This window comes from Globicephala melas, chromosome 4, assembly GCF_963455315.2.
Source record: "Globicephala melas chromosome 4, mGloMel1.2, whole genome shotgun sequence".
Taxonomy (NCBI): domain Eukaryota; kingdom Metazoa; phylum Chordata; class Mammalia; order Artiodactyla; family Delphinidae; genus Globicephala; species Globicephala melas.
Genome location: NC_083317.1, coordinates 55,220,446 through 55,239,665, shown reverse-complemented (window position 1 = coordinate 55,239,665; position 19,220 = coordinate 55,220,446). Strand labels below are relative to the sequence as shown.

The window sequence follows — 19,220 nt, the reverse complement described above, 5'->3', positions numbered from 1 at the left end:
TTCGTTTTAAAGTTTTTAAAAACTATAATGTGCAGAAAAATCTAAGTGCATAGATCTCTGAACCTTTACAAAATGAGCACAGCCATATAACCGGTATCTAGAGCAAGAAACAGAACATTACCGATACTTTGGAGCCCTCCTTGTATCTTCATAAACTGGCATAATCCCTTTGGAAAACTGTTTCACGGTGCCTGTTAAACACATGTACAACCTATGACACAGATATTCCACTCCTAGCTATATAGCCAGTAGAGACATTTCACCAAAAGACATGTAGAAAATGTTAAATAGAAAATGAAAGTTTAAAACTGGTACTATTTACAGAGCGGGAAAAGATATCTACAATACATATATTGAGCAAAGGACTCTTATCTAAAGTGTATCATTTAAAAATTTGCACCTATAAAGGAGAAAAAACACTGAACCCAAAAGATAACCTGAGCAAAAAAAAAACCTTGAATTGGTCAATAAATATGAAATGGTTGCTCAACTTTATTAATCTTCAGGGAAATGCACATTTAAATGGTAATACAATACCAGTACGTACCCACCAGATGGTTAAAATTAAAAATGTGGATAATATCAAGCATAGAGAGAATGTAAAAAATATAAAGAGAGTGTCGCTGTACTCATGGGCCAAAAATTGGTACAGCCATTTATGAAAACTTATTATCTACTAACATCGGATATATGCAACTATGACCCAGCAATTCCACTCTTAAATATTTACCCCAAAGAATTGAATACTTGTGTTCACCAAAAGACATGTACAAAACATAGCAGTACTGTTACCAATAGCCAAGAATTGTAAACAACCTAAATGCCATCAACAGTGGAAATAAACTGTAGTATATTTATACATTGGAATACTATAAGCAATGAGAATGTGTGAAATGCAGCTGCATGCGAAAATATGAATGCATCTCACTAAGATAATGCTAAGCTAAAGAAGCCAGATGTAAGAGTATACACTATAAGATTCTATTTATATATAAAGTTCCATGTGAGTTTTTAATATAAGCTGGCAAGCCGATTGAAAAATTTATACAGAAATGCAAAGATCCAAGAATAGCTAAGGTAAAATTAATCTCTGGTGTCAGAAATCTGATGTGGAGTCGTGGTTGGAGCATTGTCTGGGAGGGGACACAAGGGGACTCTGGAGTTTTAGTGGAATTCTCTTTCTTGACCTAGTTGCTAGTTATACAGGTGTATTCACTTTGAGGAAAACATCTAGCTTTGCAGTAGCAATTGATATGTTTACTTCCCTTTATGTTATACTTACAGAGAAAGTGTAAATGAGAAAGTATTTGCTTGTATGTGCGGAACGTATCTCTGGTAAGATAAATAAGAAACTGGTAATATTGTCTGTTGCTTCCAGAGAGTGTAGTTAAAGGTCAGGCTAGTACCTTTGACTTTGGAACCAAAAGAATGTATTACCTATTCAAAAACAAGTACTACAATTTATATTTAAAAGAGAATAAGTCAAAGAGTTTATCATATGTAACATAGTAAATGCTAATGGGCTGCATTCTGTTAAAAGCAGACACTATCAGGTTAATTAAAACACAAATCCCAATTGTATGCCATTTATAAGAAACAGATGAAGAAAGGTAGAAAATAAGTGAGTAGGCAAAGAGGTACCAATAATTTTTTTTAATGATAAGTTGGTAGTAAATGAAATACGGTAGAATTTAACTTAACAGCTAGTAAACAAGTTGATGTGGGATGCTATGTAATGGAATAAGGTTCAGTTATGAAGCAAGGAAGAAATGAAGTAGAATAGGGAGGCAGGCTAAGGGGCTGATTGCCACACTGTGTAAACAATATGGAAGTAGCCATCCTTAAGCTTTTAAAGCTATGGGATGCCACTTTTAAATATTATCCTAAAGTATGCTTTATAGCAGTTCTTAAATCTTAGCATGATAGCAGGTATTCTTAATTACTAATTTCATTTTTGAAGCAACATGTTTGTGCTGAAAAAAAATTAAGTACTGTAGAAGGTATATAAGATTAGTTGAGGTTGCCCTTTCTTCTTTGGCTCTCACAATCCTGTTATTAGAAGTAACTACCATTAACAAATTTATTTGTAACCTTCTGGAACCTAGTGACACATTTTGAAAAATAATACTTGGAAAAATTGGAAGCAATTTTTATTTTATTTTCTTTAAAAATGTATTTCATTTCCAGCTTCATTTTTTGGTTGCTTTGTGCATTCAAGTCTAATGAAATTGACATTTAATGAAGGCTTTATATTGCACAGGTTTTAGAATTACTTCTTGCGTTCTGTTCAGTGACTCAGCTGCGCCATGTGCTTACGCAGATGATATTTGAACAACCTCCATCTGGCAGCACCATTCTGGGAAGCCGTTCTAAGTGTTTAGAACCTCCTGTAGCTCTACTTCGTTGGTCAAGCCAACCTTTGGATGGATCAGAAAACTGTTCTATTTTAGCACTGGAGTTGTTCAAGGAAATATTTGAGGTACTAGAGTAATTAACAAATTGACTTTTCCACTTTTATGATTCTCAGTGAACAGTTTGTTTTGTAAAATGTTCATAATAAACTTCCAGTTGTTCATACACTTCAGGAAAACTTCTCAATTACTAACTCCCTACCATTCAGCTACTGAATTCCTTTTTTCTGGCAAGGTCACAAATATTAGCGAGAATTTTGTTTGTTTTCTCACTAAATAGCATATATACTCCTTTCAGTATAATAAGTAAAGGTATTGACTAAGATTTGTATGGGTTGTTGGTGAATGACTGTGCTTCTTTCAGTAGTCACATTCTATCTCTCCATCTCAGTAGATACTGTCTACTGTCTTTATGGAATGGATATATAGAACATTGGATTAAGTCAGTCAAATAGAGTGGAGCATGCCAGGTACTTAGGATATAGACAGAAATCCTTTCCATAGAGGCCTTTATATTCTGGTAGATTCTACTCTCTAGGTCATTTAGTATTCTGTACTATTCTCCCTGTTTTTTTTGTGGTACGCGGGCCTCTCACCGTTGTGGCCTCTCCCGTTGCGGAGCACAGGCTCCGGATGCGCAGGCTCAGCGGCCATGGCTCACGGGCCCAGCCGCTCCGCGGCATGTGGGATCTTCCTGGACCGGGGCACGAACCCATGTCCCCTGCATCGGCAGGCGGACTCTCAACCACTGCCGCCACCAGGGAAGCCCTCTCCCTGTTTTTATACCCATTCTGTCTACCCCAGTGTCTTAGTAGAATGTTTACCCTCTCATGACTGGATCTTGTGCACAAACCAAAATGCTTATGAGTGATTAAATATATTTGTTAAGGATTATGCACAAATTATTGTTTCATGTTGATCTTGACTGTTAACAGTTTTTGCATTTAAAAAGTGCTTTGAGATTCTTGATGGGAATTATTTGTGGTTGTAAAGTATTAAGACCATTGTCTGTTATTGTAATTACATTTAGCAAATTCGGGATATTTGTTTTCAGTACATACTTTTAATTTAGAATAATTTTTAAATCACAGATACAGTCCACTTTAATAAGTCTTGTTTGCATTCGATTAACCCAAAACCTTACTGTTCCATTTGAGAAAAAAGTCATCATAGCCCTCAAAACTGGATAAAAGGGTAGATTTTAAATCGGAGACACAGGTCAAAGAATTTTTGAAGTAATTACAGTTGACCTTTGAACAACATAGGTTTGAACTGCTTGGGTCCACTTATATGTGGATTTTTTTTCAATAGTAAGTACTACAGTACTACACAATTCAGGAGGTTGGTTGAATCCGTGGATGCAGAACCACAGATACAGAAGGCCAGGGCCAACTAAGTTGTACTGAGACTTTCGACTGTGTGGTGGGGTCAGCGTCCCTAACCCTTACGTTGTTCAAGGATCACCTGTATAAGAAATTTAAAGAGTGTTGCAGTTCAGTGATGACCGTTTATGCATTCTGTATTCCATCTCTGTTTTTATTTTTAATCGTTGGTGGTGGTTAATTCTCCAGGATGTCATAGATACTGCTAACTGTTCCTCAGCTGACCGTTTTGTGACCCTTCTGCTGCCTACATTCCTTGATCAGCTTCAGTTCACAGAACAAAATCTAGATGAGGCCTTAATAAGGAAAAAATGTGAAAGGATGGTCAAGGCCATTGAAGTTTTGTTAAATATCCTTCAGTATAAACATGGAAACTACTTATTTTTTTAGTTGTATTTACTGCATTTTTGTCTTTATAATTTTGTCATTTCTCATGCTTGAATCTTTTCAGAATTACTGAACTCAAGTTTAAACTTACAGACCTGATATTCAAGGATGAGTCTCTTAAAAAGTTATCTAGACTTTTTTCCCCTTGTTTTTCTGTGTAAAACTTTTAAGCTAAAGAATATTTCCAGAAATGCTCTTTAAACTTGATCTGTACATTTTTATCATAATTTGAGATTAGGAGATATATTCTAAAATAACTACCCTGATACTCTCTTTTGATGCAAATTGTTGCCCCTGGATGATGTGTGGTGCCATTCTTTGATGGAGTGTAGCAGAGAAGAAAGAAAGATTGGTAGTTATTATTTTAGCTTAGTTTTTTAGCTTGTGTTTTAAAAATTAACACCTCTATAAATGTTTCAATAAAGATGACATTAACACTTGGTTATAAAAAAGATAACCTTGTATTTCAGAGCAACAAGAATTTGCTCAACTTTTTCCTGCCCTAGAGCAAACTCTGCATCTCTTTAATCTCTTCTCTGAGCTGCTGCTTCTTAATTTTTCTCTTTCTTGATGGCAGTGATTCTCAACTCTGGCTATGTATTAGAATAATGTGGAGAACATTTAAAAATACTCTTGAACATTACTTCCAGCGATTCTGATTTAATTAAAGTAATGTGAAACCCTGGGATGGAGGAGTGTTTGTGATTGACTGTTTAAACTACCCAGGTGATTCTAACGTACAGCCAAAGTTGAAAGCCACTGCTGTAAAAACACATGATTATTTTGCTTGACCTTAGAGATACTATCTGTAAAATATTCAGGCTTTCTCTCATTGAGTGGTACCAAACTTAACCCTTTTTAAATGATAGATATTCAAATTAACTACAGTACAGGAAGAGAAATTGAGGAATAACAAATGAGAAAATAACTTCCCTTATTTCAACAAGTATTTATTGAACCGTTGTGACACCTGTTAATAAAAAGCTAACATCCCGTAGAAAAGCAGATCCTTCCTCTGTTTTACCTTTGAGTCAGAAACTTTTGATGTCAGTCCCATCTCTTGCCACTTGTCAGTCACTTAAGTGCTCTGAGCTCTAGTTTCCTAATCTGTCATTGAGCTAATGTAACAATAATTACACCAAATTGCAGGAACAAGAATAATTTGTATGAAATCATCCTAAAAGCTGTAAACAGCTATAAAAATATAAGGGTTTTGTTTTTGAGAATTTTTTGTTTGTGCTCCTTAACAAAACTTACCTCTGTGTGGAGATGATGCTCTAAAAATGCATATTGCAAAAATTCTGACAACTATCAAATGTACCACTCTGATAGAGCAACAATTTACATATGGCAAGATTGATCTGGGGTTTGGAACAAAGGTAGCAGATTCTGAATTGTGGTAAGTATATGAAATACAAATGGCAAAATGGTAATAAAAATCAAAAGATGTAATGATTCTCATTCCTTTTGGAGGGTCATCCTTGGGTATGTTCTGCTAAGCCAAGGTATAACAGAGAATTAAGAAAAATATTTTCATGATGAATTTTTTTTAATTCGTTTAATTCATAGATAACATGCTTCTGAACAGAGGTATTAATATCTGTGATTTATTTTTCATTGTTTAGGTTTGTCTTATTTTAATTTGTTGTGATTCTCTAAGGGTCTTTTATACTTCTGAACATTTTTTTTCTAGAGTTCCTTTTTGACATTGCCTGAGTATTTTTATATTCATTTAACTTTATATTTTGAAGTGAAAAAGCATGAGAACACAGGGATTGTTTTTATTTCAAAGAAATCCATCACTGCTGAAGGTTTCTAATAACAAATACAACTCTTCTTTAGCATGTAAAGGCTTATGGTTAAATGTGGATTTTCACTGATAGTAATGAGATTATTTTATCCCTTTTCTCCCCCATAAATTAAGTCCATCTAACAAGTCTTTGTTGAGGACCTGCTAAATGCTGAACAGTGATTTGTTCCAATTTCCATGAATGTCAAAACTGTCAATAATTACATTCCTCAAGAACAAGAATTATCTCTTTTTACTTTTTTGTACTCCTTTTCAGTTACAAGGCTGAGAAAAACGGCTTAGTATAATTTATTCAGTAAATATTAGATATTCTTTATTGCCTAAGGTTGCCCTCTATTGTTAATATTTTAGTGACAAGGCTAAGAATTAAATGAATCATGTTGCCAATGCTGCTAGTAATTTCAAGCAGAAAGTTGAAGCATATTGGTATTTGAGATTAGAAAAAGAAACACTGTCTAAACTTAAACTATTAATGCCAGTTTGTTCTCTTTGGATCTTGGGTTATAAGGATGTTGGTCTCTGATATTTTTTCTTCTCTTAAACAATGCTTAATCTTCTTGAGGTATAAGAACAAAGGTTTTGGGTTTTTATTTTCTTTAGATGTATGGACAGAAATAAGCTAAGCAATTTTTGAGTTATTTAAGTTAAATATGACTTATTTTTAAAGCAAACTTGCTGCTGATGTAATTTTGAAAACTCTTGATTTGATGAACAAACTTAAACAGTTGGTTCCTGGTATGGAAGTAAGCTTCTACAAAATCCTTCAGGTGAGTTTAAACTCTTCAAATATTGAAGTTGATTTATATATAAATGTTTCCTATTCTATGTTTCTGTTGTAATATTCTTAGTCTTTAGAAGATTAATGTTTTTCTTAGAACTGGCCATTGGAAGGAAGTTTAAAAATTGTTAATTGTCTTACATGATTATAATATTCTCACTACACAGTTATTTTACGTAGTTCCACAGCAATTGAACATAAGTGCTCCTGACTCTAATGTATGGAATGTTCACGATAGCGGTGCTTCCACAGCCTTTTCCTTTTTTGTGTCATGTTTCCGGTTTCTTCATTTGTTTCTATTGGCATTGTGGTGGGGGGAGTGGTATTTGTTCTGGGGTGTTTGTTTTTGTTTGGGGTTGATGAGGTAGAGTTTTAAGACAAGAGGGAGACTCCTGGAAGAAATGGACTTGATTGTGAGTGATAATAAAATTAGAGAGGTGTGCAGAAAATAGTTAACTTACAGATTTCAATAATAATAGTAGCTGAATAAGAGCTCTAGGTGTTTACCTTGATATCCACAAAACTTGGCTTTTAACAGATATTTAACAAACGTGTGAATTAAGTTACTATAATAACACAGATGTCTCCAGTGCCTGTATAGACAGGGTAGAAGCCAAAACTGGATCCTTAGGCAGGGTCTACTTATACACTTTGAGAGCACAGTGCTTAGGAGATGGGGGTTCAGATGCTTACTCCACCATTTCTTAGTCAGTGCAGACTTGAGCAAGTTACTTCACCTCTCTGAGCTCCAGTTTTCTTGACTACAAAGTAGAAATAATGATCCCTGTTGATGGGAAGAGTTATAAAGGGTTACCATGAGGGTTTTGGAGATAAAATCCATCTCTTAATAGTTCTGTGGCATTAGATTATACTTGAGTACCTATAAAACACTTAACATTCTAAAATGTTGATAATTATAAAGATTTATATTTTAATATTTTTCTGATTTTATGTCAATAAAAATTTTTTTCAGAATAGATGATTTGAGGCTTAGTACTAATGTAAAATTTACTGACATGACGGACTTACACTTTAAAGTATAATTGTTACATTCACTAAATTAAAATTTTTTATTGAGTTAATTTGAATTTTACTTTTATTTTTTACTTTAATTTGGAAATGATTAGCCATTTGTTCTTCTAGCCAGTTTTTCTTTTAAATAGTAGCTAGAAAAATAAAACAGTAACTCAAAACATCATTCAATTGTAGGTGATATTTAAATTACTCAAAGTATTTAAGACATGATTTTCATAGGCACAATAAAGCATTCAAAACCTTTGCCAGAGTTTTTTAAGCCAACCTTACTATTGATTGTATAGACAGTTATAACAAGGTAAAGACTAATTAAATACATTCAAACATCAGGTAGAAACACTTTCGAATTTGCCTAGAATTATTTTATGATTTAGGTCTATTTATTCACCTTACTCTTAAAAACCTGACATTATTTATTCTTTCTGCCTTTTATTTTCTGGTTTCTGATTTACTTAGGATCCTCGCCTGATTACTCCCTTGGCTTTTGCTTTAACATCAGACCGTAGAGAACAAGTACAGTCTGGATTGGGAATATTATTGGAAGCTGCTCCACTGCCAGATTTTCCTGCATTAGTGTGAGTTATAATCATTTGCAGTGTGTCTCTTGTGGTGCTGGAATACCCTGCCATGTTTCTTTAGTAGTCCTGAATATAGATAGATTGGAAAATTCGTGAATTGAAGACTTCATTGTAATAGTAATTTTTCAAGTGAAAAAAGTTTTTCAATTAAAAAAAATTTGATTCCCACAATTAAAAAGGCCAGATGTGTACTCACTTAGGGAATAGCTAGATCCATCCAGGTGATTAAATGTATTATCCAGATGCTACTCCTCTCTGTCTCAACACCTCTTTTTAACATAGTAGCTTCTGTACTAAGCTTACATCCTACGAGTTTAGTTTCTCCATATAAAGAGTTTTTCTTTCCCAACCGTTTGAGTGATAAGTCTAAGCATCGCTTTCATTGACCAGATCTGGGTCGTTTACCAAGGAAGGGATTCCTAAAGAAAAAAATCTGTTATTATCAGAAGGTGGGATAATGGCCGGGCAGAATTATCTACTATGTTCATCTATTTTAAACATTAAGAGAATATTTGCAATTAGGTTTGAAAAAAATTCAGATTTTCGGTGCTGTGTGTAAACTAAATGGTTGACAAAATGTCTAGTAGGGTTCTACTTTAATTTTAATAAGTTTAGGTAGTTTATATGAATGAATTTACAAAAGTGGTTTGAATGAACTGAGACAGTTGTTAAGTGGTAAGACATTCCTGTATGCCAGGGGTCAGCAAACTCTAGACAGCAGCCAGGAGCTTATTTTTATAAATAAAATTTTATTGGAACAAAGCCACACCCATTCATTTTCCTACTGTCTGTATTGTCTACATCTACATTTATGCTACGACGTTAGGGTTGGGTAGTTGTAACAGAGACTGTGGATCCTCAAACCTAAAATACTTAACTACCTTGTCCTTTAACAAAAAGTTTGCCAACCTCTGCTATTTCTGTTAACTGACTGAGCAAACTCATTTTTCAGAATTAATAATTTAAGTAGTCATAAATTAAGAGATGAAGAACTGTGGAAAACATGACCTAGAGACCATATAATTGAAATTCCTTTCATTTTATCATATTTTTTAACAACTAAATGGATAAATAGAGAGCTTCTCAAGTTACAAGGTAGACGTGTATGAGGCTGCTTTATTTTGTGGTAGCTTGCGTCTTCAACTGTGGTAATCTGACATGAAGCAAAATCCCCCACGCTTCAGAGTAGAAAGCTTCAGCTTGACTGAAAGGTGGAGTTTCACCCTGTGTCTCTGTATGTGCAGCCTTCCTATCATTTCACTATGTCTTTGCCATCCCTCCCTGTCTTGTGTTGTATAATTTTCTCTTTGGACACTATCTCAGATGTCCACTTATGCTGTTTTATTTATGTCCATTTATGCCTATATTTACATTATCTTAGTTTAATAAGGTGCATTTATATACTCGATGGGTAGGTAGGTAGGTGTGTAGGTTGGTTTTTTGGAGTGTGTTTGTTTTATTTAAACATTTAACAAATGTTTAAATAAGGTGAGGGCCAGCTTGTGCCAGGCCTTCTTCTAGGCATTTTGAATATTGCAGTAAATTAGGGGACCTTCTATCATGAGGTTTACAAAATGTTTCATAATGAGCATGTCACTATGGGTGGAGGGTCCGAGGAAGTGAGTCTGAACTGAGATCTGATGATAAGAAGGAGCTGGTGCTGTGCAGATCTAGGGGGAAGAGTGTTCTAGGTAAAGGAACAACTCGTACAAAGGCCCCGAGGCAAGAACAAGATGGGATAAATGGCAGGGGCAGAATGGAAGTCAGGTTGGTGAGAACATACTGACTGAGAAAGGGGAAGGGCAAAGGAAAAAGTAAAGGCTAGGTGATGTTGCCCATGGTTAGAAGGATGTTCTTACCAATACCAGTAACTTTGTATTTAAGTTTTACAAATAATCCACACTCAGAAACTAGTTCTGACGCCTCCAAACCAGAGGTGGAGTTGTCATTATAAAGGGTTATGAGTAGAAAAGAGTTTCCTCTGGCAAATTTAGGATATTTACCCAAATCCTGCTTCATCATAGATTCCAAGATTATTTCAGAAATATTTGAATACTTACACTCCCCAAAAGACCCATTCTCATTGAGTCCCTAATTCTGTACCAACTCTGCCTTTTGCTATATTTTCATATAATTATTTCTCTTTTTTTGATTCCCATTCAGGCTTGGAGAAAGTATAGCAGCAAACAACACCTATAGACAACAGGAAACAGAACATATGCCCAGAAGAATGCCTTTGCAATCATTGAATCACAGTTTTCCAACATCAGTAAAATGTTTAACTCCTCCACTTTTGAAAGATAGAGTTCCTGGATTGAACATTGAGGAATTAATAGAGAAGCTTCAGTCTGGAGTTGTGGTGAGTGAGAAATAGCCATTATAAGTAGGATTCTGCCTGGAACATACCAACTAAATATCAGCCCTTCTTATAACATTTATCTAAACAACTTTAGATGCAGATTTGATCATTGAAACTTTATCTTTTACTATAAAAAGTGGCAGTATTCTGGAAAGTTTGGAAAGAGGAAAAAATCAGTCATAAAATTCCTACATTTTAACATGGCTGTCATCTTCCCTTAGTCCCCCCTAACCAGCTCAGCCTCCCGCCGCCCCGCACCACCCCCGACTTGAATGTACTTTAAATTTCCATGAGAGTATCAGATCTTACCCAGATATTCTTTTGCAATAGCCAGGTTAGTGAAATGGTTGCGACCTGCCTGGTATGACATTAAGTTTCAGTGATTTAGTCTCACATTGATCTTACCCAGATATTCTTTTGCAATAGCCAGGTTAGTGAAATGGTTGCGACCTGCCTGGTATGACATTAAGTTTCAGTGATTTAGTCTCACATTAGGCATTTGTATTTTTATTTTGTTGAGCGTTAACAATTTCTGATTTTTTAACTATTAAAACCCAGGTAAAGGATGAGATTAATGATGTGAGAATATCTGACATAATGGATGTATATGAGATGAAACTATCCACATTAGCTGTGAGTACAAGCTTATTTTAATTATGTGTAACAGTTAAGCTTTAAGAGATGTTTTCTAGTAAATGATGAAGATTAATGATATGTTTTCTTACAGTCCAAAGAAAGCAGGCTACAAGATCTCTTGGAAGCAAAAGCTCTGGCCCTTGCACAAGCTGATAGACTGATTGCTCAATATCGCTGTCAAAGAACTCAAGCTGAGACAGAAGTGTGTACAATATAAAGACACATCTGATGAGTAGAAAAATAAATGTAGTAAATAAAACGTACAAAATATTAGTTTTATTTTCATGACTCTGATTGAAGTAAATTGTCCTTAGCATTTAACTAGTATCCCTCTGTCTCGAAACTGTCTCCCCTTTAATTTTGGTTACACAATTATCTTCTGATTTTTTTTTCCTACCCTAATGTATACTCTTTCCTATATCCTTTTTTTCTACTCACCCCTTAAATGTTGAGTTTTCCAGGATTATGTTCTAATCCCTTTTCCCTTATTTAGGTGATTCACGGTTTCCAGTCATTACCAGAATGTTAATGCCCCCAATTTTATATGCTGAGCCCAGATCCTTTTTCTCAGGCACTAAATGTCTCCTGTGTAGCTCCATTTAAATATACATCAAATACTTCAAACTCAGCAGAACCAATACTGAACTCATCACCCTCCCTTTTTAAAAATGTATTGTTTCTTATGTATTCCCTGTACTGTTCTTAAGAGTTTTCCAGACAAGAAACCTGGAAATCACACAGTTTACCTTCTACAATTAGTCATTCACCAAGTTCAGTTGAATTCTACCTTCTGAATAGCTACTTTTTTTTGCATTGTCTCTATTCTTACCACTGTTTGCTGCAGGTCAAATTCTTTTCATTTTTCACATGAATCTCAGCAGAGCCTCTGATTGGTCTTCCTACCTTTCCTTCCTGTCAGCCACCCTCAACATACAAAGGCATCTTTCTTCTGTATTTAGATCTACCTTCCCTTCTTCCTCCACAGTCATCCCTGAGGCAGTACTCTGGTTCCATTGCCCCTGTGCTGAATATCCTTCAGTGTCTCACCGTTTAGCTCTGAAGAGAGTTTAAATTCCTTAGAACTTATTGCATTCTCTGCAGTGAGACATATTAGATTGCTTTTCAGTTTCTGAAACTTGACGTACTCTTCTGTTTTCTGTCCCTGCACTTGCTCTTCTGTGTCTGGAATACCTTTTCCTCTCTTTCTCTAACTTTTAATAATCCTTCAGATGTTAGTTTTAATACCTCCTTTTCCCAGGAAGCTTTCTCTGGTCTTCTCCTTCCCGCACTTCCGGTGGTCCTCCCTCCCTGTGCTGGCTGCCCTGTTTATAGTACTTGTTACACTATGTGAAAATTGTATGACCCCACTTTCACCCTTGATGTTGGGGAGCAGAACTTGTCCTCTACCCCTCTAGACTGGCCTAATGATTAAATTGACAATAAGACAGATTTATTTGGCAAATCTTTTAAATTGTAGAAACTGAGCATATTATGTAAATGATAGTGGAAGAGTCTCTATTCCATTTTCTTTTAGGCACGGACACTTGCTAATATGTTGAGAGAAGTTGAGAGAAAAAATGAAGAGCTTGGTGTGTTGCTGAAGTCACAGGAGGTTGAATCAGAAAGAGCCCAGAGTGATATTGAGCATCTCTTTCAACATAATAGGAAGTTAGAGTCTGTGGCTGAAGAACACGAAGTACTGACAAAATCCTACATGGAACTTCTTCAAAGGTAAATTAATAAAGCAAAAGTTTCTGTGTAAGGTTAGAGTCTGGAATGAACACACGGCATTTCTCTTCTGTGTCCCTAAAATCCAATTCTGAGGATTCATATATTCTGATGATACTATAAGGTAAGTAGTTAGCAAGAAACTTATGTCATAGTGCAATGAAGTATTGCTTACTCAAACTCAGTGTCATGGTGGGAAACAGAATACGGGTGTCTCTAGTTCTTTCCAGTTGACGCTACTTCTTTCCTTTATTCATAGAGTCATCAGTCATCTGGGTTGTTAGCACCTCAAGGATAAGTTTTGTCCGTTTTGTTCACTGAGAAATCCCTAGGGCCTAGAACAGTGCTTGATACATGGTTAGACACTCCATAAATAATTGTCGAATGACCTTAGTTGTCACAATTCATATCAGGTTGAACCATATGAATTGGCCATTTCTGAAGATCAAAAGTGGTTGAATATTAACAGTTGTCATATAATTCAGCCTAATAGCATAGAAATTTGGGTGTTCATGTTTAATTCACCTCTTAATTTGTAGTCAGTATTTCTCTTTGATGTCCTTGAATGTAGTTTACTTATATGTATGACTGTATCTGCAGAATAAATTCTTATAGGTGAACTGCTGGTTTAAAGGGTGAGTGCTTTTAAATTTTTGATTGATTGCCAAATTTCCCTCCAAAAAGGCTATGCCAATTTATATGCCCACCCACTAAAAAAGTGTGAGACTGATCGTTTTTCCCTCCCTTGACACTTTTTATCTTTTAAGCCAGTTTTAAAACTTATGAATTATAAGGAAGACCAGGAACAGTTATATACTTTCTACCAAACAATAAAAATAAAAACACTCTAGTTAACTTGTTTCTTGTTTTTCTTTATACTTTAAGACTGGTTAAGATTTGAAAAAATGTTCTTCTTTCTGTGGTATTAATGTAGAGATGTAGAAATTTTTATCTTTGCAAGGTCCGTGTGCTTATTTTATTTGCCCATCAATAAAAATGAAGGGTGGAAAATGTACAACATCTAGAAAATTTGTGAGGACAAGGTGATTTTCAAACAGGATATTTTCCCCCAACAGCTTTTTCTGAAGTCTGATTGTTAGAGGCAGGCCCGATAAAGTGGACTATTTGTGTTAAGTCAGGGTATAAGAGAAAGTAGGCAGTGGTCCAAGAGAAAATGGGCTTTCTAGGACCTGCTTATGTTCCAGACGGTGATTGAGGGGTGGGCCCAGAAGTAAAACTCCAGCTTTGAGGGGCCAGGTGAGTAACAAATAAATGAAGCTGGCTGGGGAAGATCATTTGTAATGGTAGGAATATCTAAAGGCATTCAAATTCAGAATTTTAAAAACTCTGTGTGGGACAAGTAAAACACTTTACTGGCCACATTTGGCCAGTGCCACCAGTTTGTTTGTCTTTGTAGTTAGAGGCATGAAAACATTTTATGCTTAAGATAGTTAGGTGTCAAAGTATTACTTTGGAAAGGAATTCTTTTATGTGGTTACCTTGCAGGTAAAAATAAGCAGGACTATAAGATGCAGAGCTATAGAGGCAAGAGAAATTTAGAGTCCTCAACTACTTAATTCATTAATTTGACATTTTTACTTAAACATATATTATGCCCAAGAGGCCAGTGATGAGAGGTGCAAGTTTAATTTCTTTTGAAGATGTCATCCTTTTATAGAAGTTGTTTCAATTTCTGGACTTAACTATAAAGATAGAGGCATGTATTTTATAGCAAATTATGTAATGCAACATTATCTGTAAATGAAGCTCTTTATCCATAAATATGAAGTTAAAGCCCCACGTTTCCACTTCATAGTAATTTTTACCCCCTCAGTCAGCCAAAACATATCTTTATTATCTTTTAGAGTTAAACTAACTCTGTTTATATCCCGCTTGTTCATGCAACATTCCTCCTCTTCCCTGCAGTATATGCAATTTGATCAGAAGAAATGGTAAGGAAGACACTGAGTTTCTTTTCTCCATCATATGTGTTCCTCCATAAAAATATCACCTCATCTCCTTGTCTTTTCAGGAATGAAACTGCTGAGAAGAAGAACAAAGATTTACAGGTCACGTGTGATTCTCTAAATAAACAAATTGAGAGTGTGAAAAAGTTGAATGAGTCACTCAAGCAACAAAATGAAAAGTAAAATCTCTAGTTCTTTATTCTAATTATTTTGGATTTTTCAAAAACAAAATGATTCCCTGTATATAGAACATTGATTTTTATAGATAAAATTAATGGAATTATTACTTATTGCAGATATAAAGTGCACATTTGGCAGAAGTTAAGGGTGATTACCATTCTTCGGAATTTCCTCTTAAAATACTTGTTGGGGAGAAAAAGAAATGATATGATTCACTGATGTTTTCTTCTGTATTGTTTTATAACTTCAGAACTATTGCCCATCTAATAGAGAAAGAAGAACAGAGAAAAGAAGTACAGAACCAACTGGTAGACAGAGAATGTAAGCTAGCAAGTAAGTAGCTTATTTAACAAATTGTCTATATTTTAACCTATCTTGTGTTGGAAGAAAATCAAAGCATGAGTGGTTTTTAGTTTGCTGTTTCATTATTTTCTACTTCTCTCATTTTTTTAAACCTTAAATCACATCTTAAACAACTCTCCTTTTCTTGCCATAACATTTTGCAAAGTAGTTTAGTTAGATTGATCAAATTGAAAAAGCAATACATTTTTTTGAAATCTAGGAGTTATAGGAAATGATTGCCCTTTTTAAAAATAAAGATTTTTTAAAGAATGTAACAGCAGGTGGCAGTGCTAGGTAACTTTTAGTTACTAGCTTCTTAATGGTAGTAGTTCTGAAATGATCCACAAAAACATTTTTGTTCTAACTCACTTGACTTAGAGCACAGACATCTACCTATATAATTTTTCATTGTTTTCTCTTGCCTTTTCTTTTCTAACCCTTAACTCTGAGGATTGTCCTTCCTCTCATTACTGTATATTGTGTTTAGAACAGAGGAAGAGGGAAAGACATGGAGATTTGGCATTTTCTGTAGAATACTGGCATAGGAGAAGAGTTTCATGGTGTTTTTTTATTCATCAAGTACTGTATAACTTTTATTTCTAGCAAGATGTTCTTCTTCTTTCTAGTTGTCTCTTTTTTGCTTTTATATAACATAATAGCTTCTAAACTTTTTCAGGGTAATGTCAGTATAGGACCTTAGAGTACAAAGCTGACTGTTTGTTTGTTTTAAGACCTGGCACAAAAAATAAAAGTACAAGAAGAAAAGATTGAAGTCTTACAAAGAGAAACGGAAGATAAAGAAGAAGCCATTGGTGTCCTTAGAAAAGAGTTAAATAGAACAGATCAAATAAGAAAAGAATTGAGCATTAAGGTAAGAATCTGTTGCATTCTCATTTGCAGTAAAATGAAAAAGTCTTATTTTGTGAAAAAGGTAAATTTGGATAAGTTAATATTCTGTTTCTTTAGTAATTTTGCTTAGAAGATAATATTAGAATCTCAAAGTGATTTGACAATAGGTTTGTTATGAGGGCTCTCACAGTGTGAAAACTTGTACTTCCTAAAATTATTACACGTTAATTAAATGTATACTGTGTTACAGCACTTGCTGCTTTAAAGGGGGCAAAGGATACAGAAGGGGGTTCCCAGTTCTTAATGTCACATACAGGTAGCTACCTGTATATATGTATATAGCTGCATCTCTCTACTTATAGGGATGGTGATAATAATAATCGTAGTTCGTATTTGTTTAGAACTTTATAGTTTACAAAGGACTTTTGAAATGTTTTTCTTAATCTTCCTCCCTTTAACAAATATATTAATATATAAGTATTAATAAATATTTTCATCCTACAAATGAAACGGAATCTTGGGTTAAGTTACTTGCTCAGGGTTAGTCACATAGCTAAGTGAAACAGTAGACTTATATATTCTAAGGTCATTGTTCTTTCTACATTATCATGATTGCTTGAGTGCGGTAGCCATGAATAGTGCTTTCTGGACCATCTACCACCAGGAAGATGAGAACAGACCAAGATTTTAAAAAGACTGAACAACTACAGAGCATAAGTGACAGAAGAGGCATAAAATTTAATGCCACATTTACAGATATCCTGGTTCTGCCTTAATGTGTTTATCTTAATAGTAATTCTAAATGATAATATGTAGTATTTTCTGCAAAAGTCCAACTGCTAGCATTGACTTAAAAAGACAAATTGAATGTGTCTCCCCAATTTGTATTATATTGTTTATCAACTATTGATCTTAAACTTACCATATAATTGTTAATTAAAATATAATACATATCGTAATGTATCTTTTGATATGGTTGTCTTACAAATAAAAACTAAGGACATCTTAAAGCATGTTTCTGTGAAGAGAAAACATGCTAAGTTTGTTTTCTTCAATTTCTCTCCCCCATGCCCCTTTTTTAGGCTTCCTCCCTAGAAGTTCAGAAGGCTCAGTTAGAAGGTCGTTTGGAAGAGAAAGAGTCCCTGGTGAAACTTCAGCAAGAGGAGTTGAACAAACACTCTCATATGATAGCAATGATCCACAGTTTAAGTGGTGGGAAAACAAATCCAGAAACTGTGAATCTCAGTATATAGATATTATGTATTTTTCTACTGGAAAGGTGGGGTAGGAAAGGTAATTTGTGACTCCAAAACAAGAGCAAATTATTATCTAATTATTAATTTAGTAAAGAACCTGATCTGATACATGTTTTTATTTGGTCTTAAAGTTTTACTTCTTGTTTCTGGATTTTATTGCTTAAAGCTTTCTTTGGTTTTTACTTCAGAATATTCTTCTTAGCCTCCATTATTGTTTTTTCTAAGGTGTTTTCTTTTTCCTTAGTTGCTTTCCACTCTCTTCTGCTTGTTTAATTTATTCTCATTTGTGATTAGATTTTTAAAATCAGTTGTCAGTGAATTTATTTTTCCTTCTACTTTTATTGAGATATGATTGACACACAGTACTGTATGAGTTTAAGGTATACAACATAATAATTTGACTTACATACATTATAGAATGGTGACCACAGTAGGTTTAGTGAACATCCATCATCTCATAGAAACAACATCAAAGAAATAGAAAAAAAGTTTTTTTCCCTTGTGATGAGAACTCTTAGGATTTATTCCCTTAACAACTTTCATATAGGAGGTAAAGAAAGCAATGTTAATTATCTTTATCATGCTGTACATCTCTAGTACTTTGTCTTATAACTGGAAATGTGTACCTTTTGATCACTTTCACCTGATTCCCCCTTCATCCCTACTCAGGGAATCTAAAATAACTTTATTACTGCATTGAAAATGTAGTAAGATATATGGTATAAGTTCTAAATCTTTAAACACGCAGTGAATATTTGCAGAAATAATGTATAAAAGTTAGAAAATAGGTGATATATTGTGACTATATTGTTTGTCACATAAAAAACTGTAGTAACTTACAGAATTATCAATATTTATGAATTTCTTACAATTTACATACAGGTAATGTGGATTCTACCTTTGCCACATATTCAGAAATTTATTTGTTGTTAATTCTGATGTGAATTTCATTTGATATATTGTCTTTCATTTACATAGTTTTTAATTAGGCTGTTAAATTTTAAAGCATGACTTAAATGTCCTTATTTATGTATTTCTTTAATACAAGGGAATTTTTCAGTACTCTTCATTTGAATCAAATGTTCTGAGTAGTGTTTAAGAAGAGTTTTTATATTAAAAATTTTGGTTGATTTTATTGCTATGCTATTACAACCATTGATTTTACTTGGTATTTTCTTCACTATTTGTATCTCTGTTTGACTTAGGTAACTTAGATTTACTTCTATTTTTCAACCATAGTATATCTGAGTTTATATTTAGAGAACATATTTTTATAATTCACTAATTACATTAAATAATATCAAACTGATAGTTCTATATATTTGTATACATTTTGTACAGTTCTGCAAATTTTTTTAAAAGCATTGTGTTGTGTTAACACATTTTAAATTGCTACTCTTTCCATAAGGGGTACATTCTGTTCCTTTTTGAAACTGCATGCATTTTCAATTTAATATGAAAAATAATGTTGAAATGGATAGATATGACTGAAGAACAAAAGGCCCTGTAAGATAAAAACCAA

At 34.2% G+C, this 19,220-nt stretch overlaps 1 protein-coding gene across 1 annotated transcript in view; it reads left to right on the top strand.

Annotated features, from left to right (window-relative positions):
- The window catches only part of CIP2A (cellular inhibitor of PP2A), a 28,419-nt gene extending 9,686 nt beyond the window's left edge, over positions 1–18,733 (top strand). The window contains exons 9-21 of the mRNA XM_030836737.2: positions 2,261–2,479; positions 3,983–4,142; positions 5,438–5,579; positions 6,658–6,757; positions 8,260–8,378; positions 10,545–10,740; positions 11,299–11,373; positions 11,468–11,578; positions 12,911–13,107; positions 15,137–15,250; positions 15,502–15,584; positions 16,325–16,464; positions 17,525–18,733. Of these exons, the coding sequence (XP_030692597.1) occupies positions 2,261–2,479; positions 3,983–4,142; positions 5,438–5,579; positions 6,658–6,757; positions 8,260–8,378; positions 10,545–10,740; positions 11,299–11,373; positions 11,468–11,578; positions 12,911–13,107; positions 15,137–15,250; positions 15,502–15,584; positions 16,325–16,464; positions 17,525–17,695 (1,827 nt within the window). The 3' untranslated portion in view covers positions 17,696–18,733. The remainder of the gene's footprint in view (positions 1–2,260; positions 2,480–3,982; positions 4,143–5,437; positions 5,580–6,657; positions 6,758–8,259; positions 8,379–10,544; positions 10,741–11,298; positions 11,374–11,467; positions 11,579–12,910; positions 13,108–15,136; positions 15,251–15,501; positions 15,585–16,324; positions 16,465–17,524) is intronic.
- Positions 18,734–19,220: the final 487 nt, after the last annotated feature.